This window comes from Vombatus ursinus, unplaced genomic scaffold, assembly GCF_900497805.2.
Source record: "Vombatus ursinus unplaced genomic scaffold, bare-nosed wombat genome assembly UNPS02009062.1, whole genome shotgun sequence".
NCBI classification, from domain to species: Eukaryota; Metazoa; Chordata; class Mammalia; order Diprotodontia; family Vombatidae; genus Vombatus; species Vombatus ursinus.
The window spans coordinates 187,781-200,003 of record NW_020948840.1 but is presented as its reverse complement, the minus strand read 5'-3'; the positions used below and the strand labels follow the sequence as shown (position 1 = coordinate 200,003).

The window sequence follows — 12,223 nt, the reverse complement described above, 5'->3', positions numbered from 1 at the left end:
AACAAGTTTAATCAACTTTATGCAAAATACTGTGAATTTATAATTTTATTTTGTTTTTTATTGTTTACACAAAATAAAATGATTCATTGATAGTTTTTGTTGAGTCTCACAAGAACTGGTATTTAATTGAATTATTCTCAAGATGTAATGCAGGTTAAAGCATACATATCAAAATCCAACTTTAGATTTACATCTGTAATGGTTGCTCTCACCTTTAATCTTCTGCAATTCATAAATGAAAAGAATATATTTTTATGTTACCAACTGGGTTGAAACATTGCCTAGAGTTTGACCATAATATAGCCAGGAATTTCAGGTGGTTACGCTGTGTTGGTCTACTAGTTCATATGTGCTAGCTAATTTAGGTATTTTAAAACTTTTTTTTGCCAGAAAATATCAGAATATGCAGGCTTCTTTAGCTAAATGGGCTTGTAATAATATACATTTGATTCTAGATTATCACATGATTAGTGCTTGTCAGGTGTTGCATTATAATTCCTGATTTAAAAACAGCAGCACAAGTTTCTGCTTTAGTGGTTTCCAACAAACAGATCTACTAAAGTTACATTATTATGAGAGTACTCAAAGCTTTATCACTACTTAGTATGTTGGTATCTCTAGTGAACCAAGGTAACTTAAGATTTATAAAGCCCTTCATAGGTGCCAAAGATACTGATGGTATCATAGAAGTAAGTTTTTCAGTTTTCAGTTAGTACTGCAATATTAAAATGTCATGAATTCAGATTATGAAGAGGTAACACTAATTTTTTAAATAATTACAGGCTTGTTATTTTGAAGTATTTTACCTTGAAAGATTAGGATTCAGGCGATTAGAACCTGGTCATGGTTTTTCAGTGAGCTTGCTTCAAGACTTTTTGGCAAATCATTTAACCCCTTAGCTTGTTTCCTCATCTTATCAAAGAAATTCATTGTATTGACTGCCTTAGCACATTGGATGTTCAGAGATGGAAATTCCCTCTACCAGTTTAAGGCACTCATGTTTGTAATTTAGTGGATCTGTTCTCAAAGTCTGCATAGAACCTCTTTTAGGGGATTCATGAGATCAAAACTATTTTCATAATAATAGTGAGAAGTTTTAAATTTCTCTTATGGTACATATAAATAGATATAATCCGCATAAGCAAAAGCTCTTTGAGGGGTCCTTAAGAGTGTAAAGAGATCATGAGACCAAAAAGTTTTACAGCAGCCAACTTAGTAGATAAATCTGAGTTGCTGAAGCACAGAAAAGTGAAATAATTTACCCAGTTACAAAGCTAGTAAGTCTCACGTAGGAGTTGAACCCAGGTCTTTTTAACTGAAAAGAAGGCATTCTATCTGCTTTTTAGGTTGACACTTTTTTTATGAGACTCAAATGATATCATTTGTATAGCTTTGTACTTTTAACTATTACAAATTTATGGTATTAAGTTTGTGGGATAGAAGTTGTTAGTAAGCAAGTTTCTTGCTTACTGAGGATTATTTATAATTAGTATATGATTTCTCTAACTCTTGAATGTTTGAGCAATTTTTAAGTAATTAAAATATTTCCTTTTCTCTTCACTATTATACATATATCTTCTTTGTATGTATAAGCCCTTTTATAAATAAATGCCAAATTAACGGTAGTGGAATAATGAATTTTTATTATGTTCTTAACCTGAGTTGTACTCCATAAATGTCTATTGCATCTGACTACTGTAGGTCAAATTCTGGCACAGTCCCAAAGAGCTAATTATTTTTGTCTTTCTCTTTGAAATCTTGTCAAGAAACTTTATTTTTATAAAGTTTATCATGTGGGAATTGTCCTGTTCTTTACTATTTCTAGAATTTGCAAGTTTGTGGATGAGTTACAATAGCATATTTCTGGAACTCATTTGTTTCTGCTTGATTGTGTGTTAGTGGCTCTCTTTGATATAATTATTGAAGACATGGAAGAGTGGGGTAGAAATCTACAAATGCATAGGTACACTTTTTTAGTGTCTACAACAAGAGAGGGTAATATGAAACTACCATAATCTTAAAACATATTGGAATAGCCTTTGGTACTACTCAGTCATCATGTCTAACACTTCAGAGGTAACTCTTAAGTTGTACCTAGAAGTCTTGTCAGCCTGGATCTGGACTTTAATTACTAGTTAAGGCCAAGAGTAGTAGCTTTGTCTCTCCAGAGACTGCTGCAAGTTTACTTTTCTCGTCAGAATTCATGATAAGAGTACAAAGCAATTCGCTTGAGTAGCACTTTGTATCAATTTTGATCTGGTTATCCTGTGCAGACCCTAGCTGTGATATACCATTGTTTTTACTATCTCTCTTGCTTAGAGCATTACTCAACTTCAAATACTTTTGACTTTAAGGATGATTAAATTTTTTTAAAGGCTTTGTCTAGAGACTTTGGAGTTTCATTTGTATGGTTTTTTTAACCAACCCTTCCCCTCCTCCACCCCCTCAAAAAAAAAAAGAGGGGCATCTCTTGCTATTTCATAGAATGTGTTAACTTTCTGTACTTTCCTACCTATTTTCCTCTGTTCTGGATCTATCAGGAGGGTGTTTTGAACTAAATTAATAATTCTAACTTCCAGATAGTGTAATATGTTATAATGTTGACTTTGGAACCAGATGATGTTTGCCACAGGCAAATTAGTACAAAGATTACCAGGAGAATAAAGTTAAAGTAAAAGCAAAAGCAAGCTGATCCCTGCCTTCCAAAGATTTGCTGTATAGTGATTGGTGTAATATCACTGTTCAGTTAAGAAGTAAAATATACAGCACACAGAAACATGTATCATCATAAATTTTTGCATTCAAATAAATAACCTGTAGTGATATCTAGCTATATTGGTATGACATTTTTCTTTCAGGAATTGTTGGATAAGTTTTTAATAGCCAATGCGACTAATCCAGAGAGCAAAGTCTTCTATCTGAAAATGAAGGGAGACTACTTCCGGTACCTTGCTGAAGTAGCATGTGGCGATGACCGAAAACGTAAGCATGCTTGGTTTGAGATGTCCTTGATCCTCTTAAAGCAACTTGCAGTTAGTTAGAACTGGGACTTGTAGGGAATATTCAGGCAAAGATCTAGACTCTGCAGTGCCCCAATTAATGGGGAAGGATCAGGTGAGAAAGGCACAAAATGTGTAGTGATGGATTATGGAGTCTGTGAGGAAAAAATAACGAACTTTCTCTTCCTTCTCCTTCTGAATACTGCAAGTTCGAGCATCATAGGTCAGGCATCATATTCTTTCCACCATACAGATTACAGGGTTTGTTTCATACCCTGTAGCTAACCTTGTGATGAACCTTTAAATGGCCCTTTCTAAAACTGAAGACCTGTAGGACCCAAGAGGATCATTGTAATTTAAATCTTAATTTTTTTTTCTACCTTTCATGAAGCTAAACCAAACAAGGACCAAGCTGATCTTCATATATAATAAATGCTAATTGGATTAATTTTTATTATTTCTACTATATTGTTGAATAAAGATTATAGTTTTAAATGAAAACTAGAATAGTATATCTACTAAGAGAAAGGTTCCTTCCACCAAAATTTTAAAAGCTTATGTGTCAGAAGATGCTAAATAACCTGGGTAGGAATTTTCAGTCTTTTACTTTTTTTTCCTCCCCCTTTACAGAAACAATAGATAATTCCCAAGGAGCTTATCAAGAAGCATTTGACATCAGCAAGAAAGAGATGCAACCTACACATCCAATTCGCCTGGGGCTAGCTCTTAACTTTTCTGTATTTTACTACGAGATACTTAATAACCCAGAGCTTGCCTGCACATTGGCTAAAACGGTAAGGTGTTTATTCAGAAATTGTTGACATGTTGAAACGTTCATAAAAGTTAATTTCAGATGTTTTGTAGAAATGCTTTAATGGCTTTCACTTCCTTCCATTTTCTCTTCCCCTTATCTCTGAAAGAAATTGTTTTTCTAGATTTGCATTTTAAAATCTTGAAGTAATTTCTCTAATACTTTTGTTTTATTAGTAAGTTGTCTCCTGAGTAAGAGGAAGTTGACTGGTCATTAGTGACTGAAATGGTTCACATTGGTCCAAAATGGGCTAATAAAGTGATATAATGTAGTATAACCTCTAGAAGTAATAAGAAATACTTGTTTCTGAATTGTAGAAGAAACAGTATAGTTATAGAACTACAAGTCAAACTCAATGAGTTCAGTATTGGTCATAGTCTCAAAGAATAGTCTTAACTTTCATATACATTAGCAGTATTTTAAAATAAAGACATCTATGAAATTTACAGCTTATCTTGCTTATCTTCATAAGTACAAATGTTTACTGACTATGTTTTTTTAGTTTACTGACTATATGTTTTTTATCAGGCTTTTGATGAGGCTATTGCAGAACTTGATACACTGAACGAAGACTCCTACAAAGACAGTACCCTTATCATGCAGTTGCTTAGAGACAACCTAACAGTAAGTTGTTTTTTTATGTTGCTTACCTTCCATATCCAAAATAAAAATATTAAGAAAAACTTGATCCCTTTCATAGTTTTGGAGGCTGATATAGGTAGGTAGGTTAGCTTTGGGGGAAAATGGTAGAACTAGAATATAAGCAACTAACTGGGGTGGGAGGAGTGAACTGAATCTTGAGTATTGCATATTTTACTTCAGTTTAAATAGAAGTAAAGTTATCTCCCTCCTACAAGAATTTATTCTAGGGTAAGATTATTGAAATTCTTTCCTCAGTGATATCTCTGGGTTGGTGTTAAAGATACCTCTAAACTTGATAAATATTAACTAATTACTAATTTTAGGATCTTGTCTGTAACATTGCTATAGGGGGCTATATTCTCATGGTATTGAGCACTTGAGGAACAATGTGGTATAGTACATAGAGAGCTGGGACCTTGTTTCATAAGGTCTGCCTCTGGTACATATTGGCTCTGTGACCATGGGCAAGTTGGTTAACTTTTCAACCCCCATACAACTCTCTCAAGACTATATCTGAGTTGCAGAGAGGATGAAGGCTTGTATCAATAGAGGGAGTTCCTTCATCTGAGAGTTCTTTATACCAGTGAAATCATAGGTCTAGTCCTTATCCTCCATATAATTTTGTCTATATTCTTCTAGGCTGACTTTGAAACAAAGAGAATGGGAACTTGTTAGCAAGACAGAAAATTATTCAGTTATGGAGGGGGAAGGGGTTGGAAGAGGTAGAGTGTAAATTGAGAACATAGGGGATTTTACAATTAAGGTTGCAGTTTTATACATCAGTGTTCCGGGTCAAAGTATAAATAATATAAATTATAGGATGTTTATGTGGTTTTGAAGGGACAATCTAATAAAATATAGGTAGATCTTCCAGCCTTGATGAAATTGATTATACAGTTATTTTTGATTAAATAAGAACATGCAATTGGGGTATAAGCTAATGTTGCTGCTAAATTGTTTCTACTCCTTTTCCCACTTAAACCAAAACCTCCTCTTGTTTTTCTGTGTGTCACTTTTCAAATCTGTCCCTTGCTAATTAGAAGCAAAGTATGAAGGTGACAGATAGTTGGAGATGAAAGTTATCTTGGAGTCTTATAGATCCTGTAATAAATGATATGCTTAAAAACATTTGACATACCATCTCAAGCTTTATATAGCTAGTTAACTTCAGTAATAGAAGATTCTTTATCTTAAAACTTTAAAATTAACTTTTGATATGTGGTATTTAAAACCTAGAGAATAACCTAGAAATAAAGTATAGAACCAATTTGTTTTGTGTGACCCAAAGCCTAAGATTGGAGAAATTTTTTCAGGCTCTGAGTAATCGCACATGATTACAATACATTAAGTAACAGTACTTGAGTAAAATAACATTTGTCACATTTCATCAATAAGCCTGTTCAATTTGATAAAGTGGGAAGGATAAGCAGGGAAATTGGCAATATAGTCATTATTCTCCAAATATTAGAGATAGCTATAATTATTTAGGAAGGAAGTGCCAGCAGAGAGAAAATCTGTCAAAAGCTGTTACAAGGTAAAAATGAAGTTAGTGAAGATTATTATTCCTAATAAACATAACCGCTACATCCTTAATGTGCCCTGGGTCAGAATACAGTCTTTTTTTGTTTGTTTGTCAAATTGAAACACCAGTAAACATTTTCATAAACAAAAAAGCAAAGAGAATTGTATAAAAAACTTTGATTCTTAGTCTAAAGTGTAAATTTAATATGGAGTACTAAACTGCCCTGATTATTTATGTTCCCTTTTTAAATTTTTTTCTGCTTTCTTCTGATTCTTTAAAAATGCTTTTCATTGATATTCTTGTCTTTTTGCTTGTTTCACTATCTTTTATTTTTGTTATTCCCCATCTCCCTAGCACCCCTTCTCCCCCCCCAAAAAAACCCTCCTTTGTAACAATTAAGTATTATCAGGCAGAACACATCCACACATTGGCTATGTCTGAAAATGCATGTCTCATTCTATACCTCTATCTAGTCCATCACCTCTCTGCCAAGAGGTGGGAAAAAATGTGATTTATCAACATTAACACGTACATGTGTGCACATACACGTATAAGTGCTTTGCACATAGTTCTTCATAAATGTTAATTGCATTGAATGGTAATAGTCATTTGGTAAACTGATTAACTCTTTAAGTGTTTGCCCTAATGCTGGTGGTTCTGGGGAATACAGAGGTAAGTATAAGACTTGGTTTTTCCCTTTAGGGGGCTAATTAATTAGTCAGTTTGAGGAGACAGTTACATGAAACAATGATGTTACATAAAAAAGAAATGATTAAATTATGCTACAAAGTGTGAAGAGAAAACAGCCCAGGACTGAGCCTTGGAAAATTTCTATGACTAAAAGAGCAAGAGAAAGGGAAACAGAAGAACTACGATAGTGTAGACCTATAAATGTTTTAAAGATGATGGACCCTACCTATGTGTGTTTTGAAGGTAGTTGGGTAGAAGCCCTCAGAATTGGGGAAAGCTTGCTTTATAGTGAACTAGCTCTGTTATAGTGAACTCTTCTGTTCCTCCCAACTTACTGTAGTGGTTAACATGTCCCCAAGACATATCCAGAGCTTACAAGAGATATTTAGGTGCATCGCATAAAACAACTATGAAATCTAAGTTATATTTTTTTAAAAAATATATTTAATGTTAGTTAGAAACATCTTACAGATGATCATCATCCCTCTTCCTGGCACTCCCATGTAAGGATCTGTTCTGTATAGTCATCCTTGATATAATGGTCATTAAGTTTTCACTTGGTCATGTCAAGAGGCAAGGAGCTCACTACTTTGTTCTTATGTAAAAGAGAATTTTTTTTTTTTCACTGTGCCCCCACTGCTGATTTTAGTTCTCTGGCACAGCACAAAACAAGACTACATCCTCTTGTATATAACACAACAGCTCTTCAACTGTTTGAACACAGCTGTAACACTAGTGGCTAGTTTTAGCATTTTAAAATTTTCTGTTTACCCTAATTAAATTTTCTTCACGTAATTATTTCTAAAGCAAAAGGATCAAGTTGGTTAACTGGATAAGAATATTAAGTTTCAAAGGATACCATATTCTGTGATTGCATGTTTTATAGTTGAGCATAACTTTTAAGCCAAAAGATTAATACTTTTTAGATGTTCGCATAGTACCATACAAGGAAGTTTATATTAAAATCATTTAAGAACATGTTTAGTGAGATAACTTATCACCAAATCTATAATATTTATTTGGATAAGAGACTTGGCATGATAATTGAATGTATCTAGAAATAACAACCACATGTGGTTTTTTTCTTTCTAGTTATGGACATCAGACAGTGCAGGAGAAGAATGTGATGCTGCAGAAGGTGCAGAAAATTAAAATTCATACAGGGTATCATCTTCCTCTCTCTCAAGAAACCTTTTTACACGTCTCCATTCCTTATAGCTCCACTTGGATTTCCTATAGCAAAGAAAACCCATCCATGTGTATGGAAATCAATCGTTTATAGTCTTTTCACACTGCAGCTTTGGGAAAACTCCATTCCTTGATTTGTGTTTGTCCTGGCCTTCCTGGTGTGCGGTTACTGCTGTAGAAAAGTATTAATAGCTTCATTTCATATAAACATAAGTAACTTCCAAAACACTTATGAGGACTAAAGTGTATCTGGTATTTAAAAATCTGAACCAGTTCTGCAAGTGACTGTGTTTTGTATTACAGTGAAGATATGAAAATGTAGTTAAATACAACTCAAGTGTTTTACATAGCTTCCCCCCACCTACCCCCTATATTACCACCTTATTTTTCCAGTGTTTTCCTTTCAGCAAACAACTTTCACATGCTCTTCTTATATATTCCTTTTAAGGAGAAATCTGGAAGTATTGGGTCAAATGGAAACAAGTTTGGCATTTTAGAGTTAGGGATCACAAATTGAAATATGCCTACTGTAAAATACGTCCTGTGACAGCACGAAGTTTTCTTACTCTCCAGTGGCTGCTGTTTCATTTGACAGTTTCCCTGTCTCAATAAAAGTTCACTCACACTCCTGCCTTTGTAGTTCTGGTGTCCGCTTTACTATGTAATAGAAGTAGCATGTAACTACCAGAATACAAGTGTTACTTTTTGGCAAATTAAAGTGCATGTCATTTCTTAATACACTAGAATGGGGGAAACCATTGGAAATACACGAGTCCAGGCCTAACATTTTTAGTACTTTTCCATGCAGATTTGTGCACATGTGAGAGGGTGTCACGTTTGTCCAGTGATCGTTACTTAGAAAGTTTGGACCACTATTGTGTGTTGCTAATCATTGATTGTAGTCCCAAAAAAGCCTTGTGAAAATGTTATGCCCTATGTAACAGCAAAGTAACATAAAATAAAATTACATTTTATAAACCATTTACTCTTGCTTTGTAAGAATTGCATACCATTCTTTTAAAGGCCAAATGAATTATCTGGCAGAGTACTTTCATCTTTTTCATCTTTAGAGCTCATTGACCCCAGAATATTGCTTTGTCTGCACAAACTGCAACCCATTTATCTACATTTGGTGACACTTGGCTAGTGGAGGACTATCTGTCTTTGTGGAACTGACAAAAGTTATAGCTTTAGAATTCTGCAACATGAGATTTGAAAGGATATGAGTTTTTTTTTTTTTTTCTCCCTCTATCTCCTTCCCCCAACCCCCTTACTGTCTCCAGTGCTTAGCACAGTATCCTGGCACGTAGGTGATTCTTAATAAATGCTTGTTGACTTTTTCTGGGAAACATGTTTAAATACAAATTATATCTGATTCTTTCAACTGATCCTCCTGGCGTGATTCTGAAGCCTTTCACTAACCTTTTTATGGGGCCTGGAACTGAAGAAAACACTCTGAATATGGTTTGAATATTTTTTATAGGAACCTCTGTTCTCAGTGCCTAGTTAATGGGGGGGGGGATGGGATGTAGATATTTATTCAATATTAAGTCCAGTACTCTAGTACAGAAAATTATAGTAGATTCTAGGTGAAAGGTATACATTTCAGAAGTGGCTAGACTACTACTCAGGTATAATACACTGGTGATTCATTCTTATATGAATTGGAACTGGATAGCCACTGGAATCCCTACTCTAAAATTCTGTGATTCTGTAACTAGGATTGTTGGGGGTGGGGGTGTTACATTCTAATTCTTAAGACTTACCTGATTTTTTTTTTTTTTTGTTACTAATTTCAAATTAATTTTCTAAAACAGATTAGGATTTTGCAGTTAGTCCCACAGCTAATCTGTCAGCATTTGTTTGTTTCTTTAATTTTGGGACCTGGAACTCATGATTTGTAGTAAATAGCAATTTTGGTGTCACTGGATACTGCCAAAAGGAGAAATGGGACTTCTCATATTTCATTATTAAATTGTTAAGGATAATTTATAAACCTGTTGTCTGTCTCCTCAGCAATTTGCTTAAGAGTAAAAAAGGTTAGTACTTGCTTAAGAGAAGTCCAGTACTGGACTTTATTCTTAATGACCTGAATCATATTTTTAAAAGTCTCATTTTTCTAAACAGCTATATTCCAGTGTTATTATTTATGAATGATTTTGTCATAAAGATGATCTTTCTGGTAGCAAAGCATTCCTAGGTTAGATTTGAAATTTGGGCCAGTATGGAACTGATTATTTTAAGTCCCTAATATATTTTCATTTTAAATTTGCAAAGCATTTTTAGGGTGTTTTAGAAGAGATTCTTTTGGGGGTACAGGTTGGATTAGGTCCTTAACCTTTTTTGTGTCATGTACTCCTTCACAGAAAAAATGTTTTTAAATGCATAAAATATATAAGATGACAAAGAAAACCAAGTATATTAATATGATGTGTTTTTTTCCCCCTATCCAAGACCTCTGAACCCTTGGACCAGATAGTCACAGAAATTTTGTCCAACTGTGAAATATGGCAGTGTTTCAGTACAATTTTCTAAGATTACTAAGTACAGAATTTAAATTTAATCTATCTTGAATAATCTCAAATTTCATATACGTGTGTATGTGTGTGTGTAATACTATTTCCCATATAACGGTATTTACAGTAGAGTTTAGCCAAAATGATTATGACATCAGATCTGGAGCTGAAGGAAACTTTAGATGATCTCGTTTAATACCTCTTTTTTTAGATTTAGGGGACATGAGTGAACAGTCTTCAATTCAGAATCTTGAAGACCTGCACCTGATTATTGCCTCAAACACTCAAAGGAATGTGCTCCTGAACAAGTAATTTAAGTTCTCTGATCCTCAGTTTCTCTAATCTATCATTGATGAGAGAACAGTCCCAGAGCTAGTGCATTAATAGGTTCATGGGATCTTAGGGTTTAGAATTGGCAGGCTATCTTAGGTTTATCACTTAGTCCATGGATGGGGAACCTGTGGCCTCGTCACACGTCCGACCCTCTAGGTCTTCAAGTACAGCCCTTGAGTCCAAGTTTTACAGAACAAATCCTTTTATTGAGGGCATTTGTTCTGTGAAGTTTGGATTCAGTCAACATCTTGACTAGGCACTTGAGAACCTAGAGGGTACCGTGTGGCCTCAAGTCCACAGGTTCCCCATTCCTGATAGCCCAAACTTACATAAATAAGGAAACAGATGTAGAGAGACCTTGTGATTTCACCAAGATAAAGACAGGTAGCAGTGCTGGGGTTGTAACCAAAATCTAACTTTAAATCCAGTGCCCTTTTCACTACATATTCGCAGGAATGTGATGGTATATGTACTTTGATGGATGTTTAGTAACTGTGGAGTAGATGGTATATGCAGTGTGACTCCTGTCTATGTCCTTCCATAAGTCCTCCAGAAACAAGTTCACTTAGTGTTTTCAAGGCCTGCTGCCAAGTCTCTTGACACTGAGCAGAACATGTGGAACACCACTTTAGTTCTTGGCATACTGTGCCATTAAAAGATAAGAGCCTTTGTTTTGGAGAGAAATTTAAGGTTGTATCCTACCCTCCAATTCAGATTTCCATCAATTTCTTTCAGAGTTCTGAAATGATGAACTTAAATTGCTCTTAAGTTTTCCGTAACGTTGCTTGTAGTCAGGGCGATAGACATTCTTCATCCACTTGGTTTTTTCTGTGTGGATAATTAGTATAAACTCTAAGTGAATATAGCTCTCACTTAAGAGACTGCAGTGTTTGAAAACCTGATACAGTCAGCACAGTGAAATTCAGCTCAGTTTACAGCATTGGGATATACTCCTTCTACACCCCGCCACCCCCCCCAAAAATCATAGGTGACCGATTCAAGATATTCAAAGCAGGCTTTATACATCCTGAATCAGAGATGAACGATCCCTGTCCTTCAATTTCAGCTTAGGTCAGGAGGTGGGTAGCAGCTTCATCATTGGTCCTATAATCTTGGTTGGTCATCATGTTGATCAGAGTTCTCAAGTCTGTAAATTGTCCTGGTTCTGTTTACTTCATTCTGCATCAGTTCATACAATAAGTAATTGTTGATAACAAAGGGAACTGAATTGAAAGATGCTTAAGTGAGACAAATATTGAGTCTTTAGGAGTCAAACCTAGTTTGTTCTGAAAAAGTTACTTCAAAGATGTCTTCCTTTCTAAGAATGACGAAAGTAGGAACAGCTCTGTTTGAACCAGCTCTGTTCAAAGTCAGAAATGGGCATTTTGAGAGCTTATGAAAAGCAAACGGAAATGTAGAGTTTCTACCATGACCCTTTTCTGCGCAGCTGTGTCCTATATTCTACCAAGGAGGGAACATTTGAAGGGCTGCACCTCCTTTCAATGGGCTAGATTTCAGACAG

At 34.8% G+C, this 12,223-nt stretch overlaps 1 protein-coding gene across 2 annotated transcripts in view; it reads left to right on the top strand.

The window, feature by feature from the left end:
- The window catches only part of YWHAQ (tyrosine 3-monooxygenase/tryptophan 5-monooxygenase activation protein theta), a 34,660-nt gene extending 25,827 nt beyond the window's left edge, over positions 1 to 8,833 (top strand). For both annotated transcript variants that reach the window (XM_027850441.1, XM_027850442.1), the window contains exons 3-6: positions 2,859 to 2,982; positions 3,630 to 3,793; positions 4,339 to 4,434; positions 7,757 to 8,833. In XM_027850441.1, the coding sequence (XP_027706242.1) occupies positions 2,859 to 2,982; positions 3,630 to 3,793; positions 4,339 to 4,434; positions 7,757 to 7,816 (444 nt within the window). In that variant the 3' untranslated portion in view covers positions 7,817 to 8,833. The remainder of the gene's footprint in view (positions 1 to 2,858; positions 2,983 to 3,629; positions 3,794 to 4,338; positions 4,435 to 7,756) is intronic.
- The last annotated feature ends 3,390 nt before the right edge of the window (positions 8,834 to 12,223 follow it).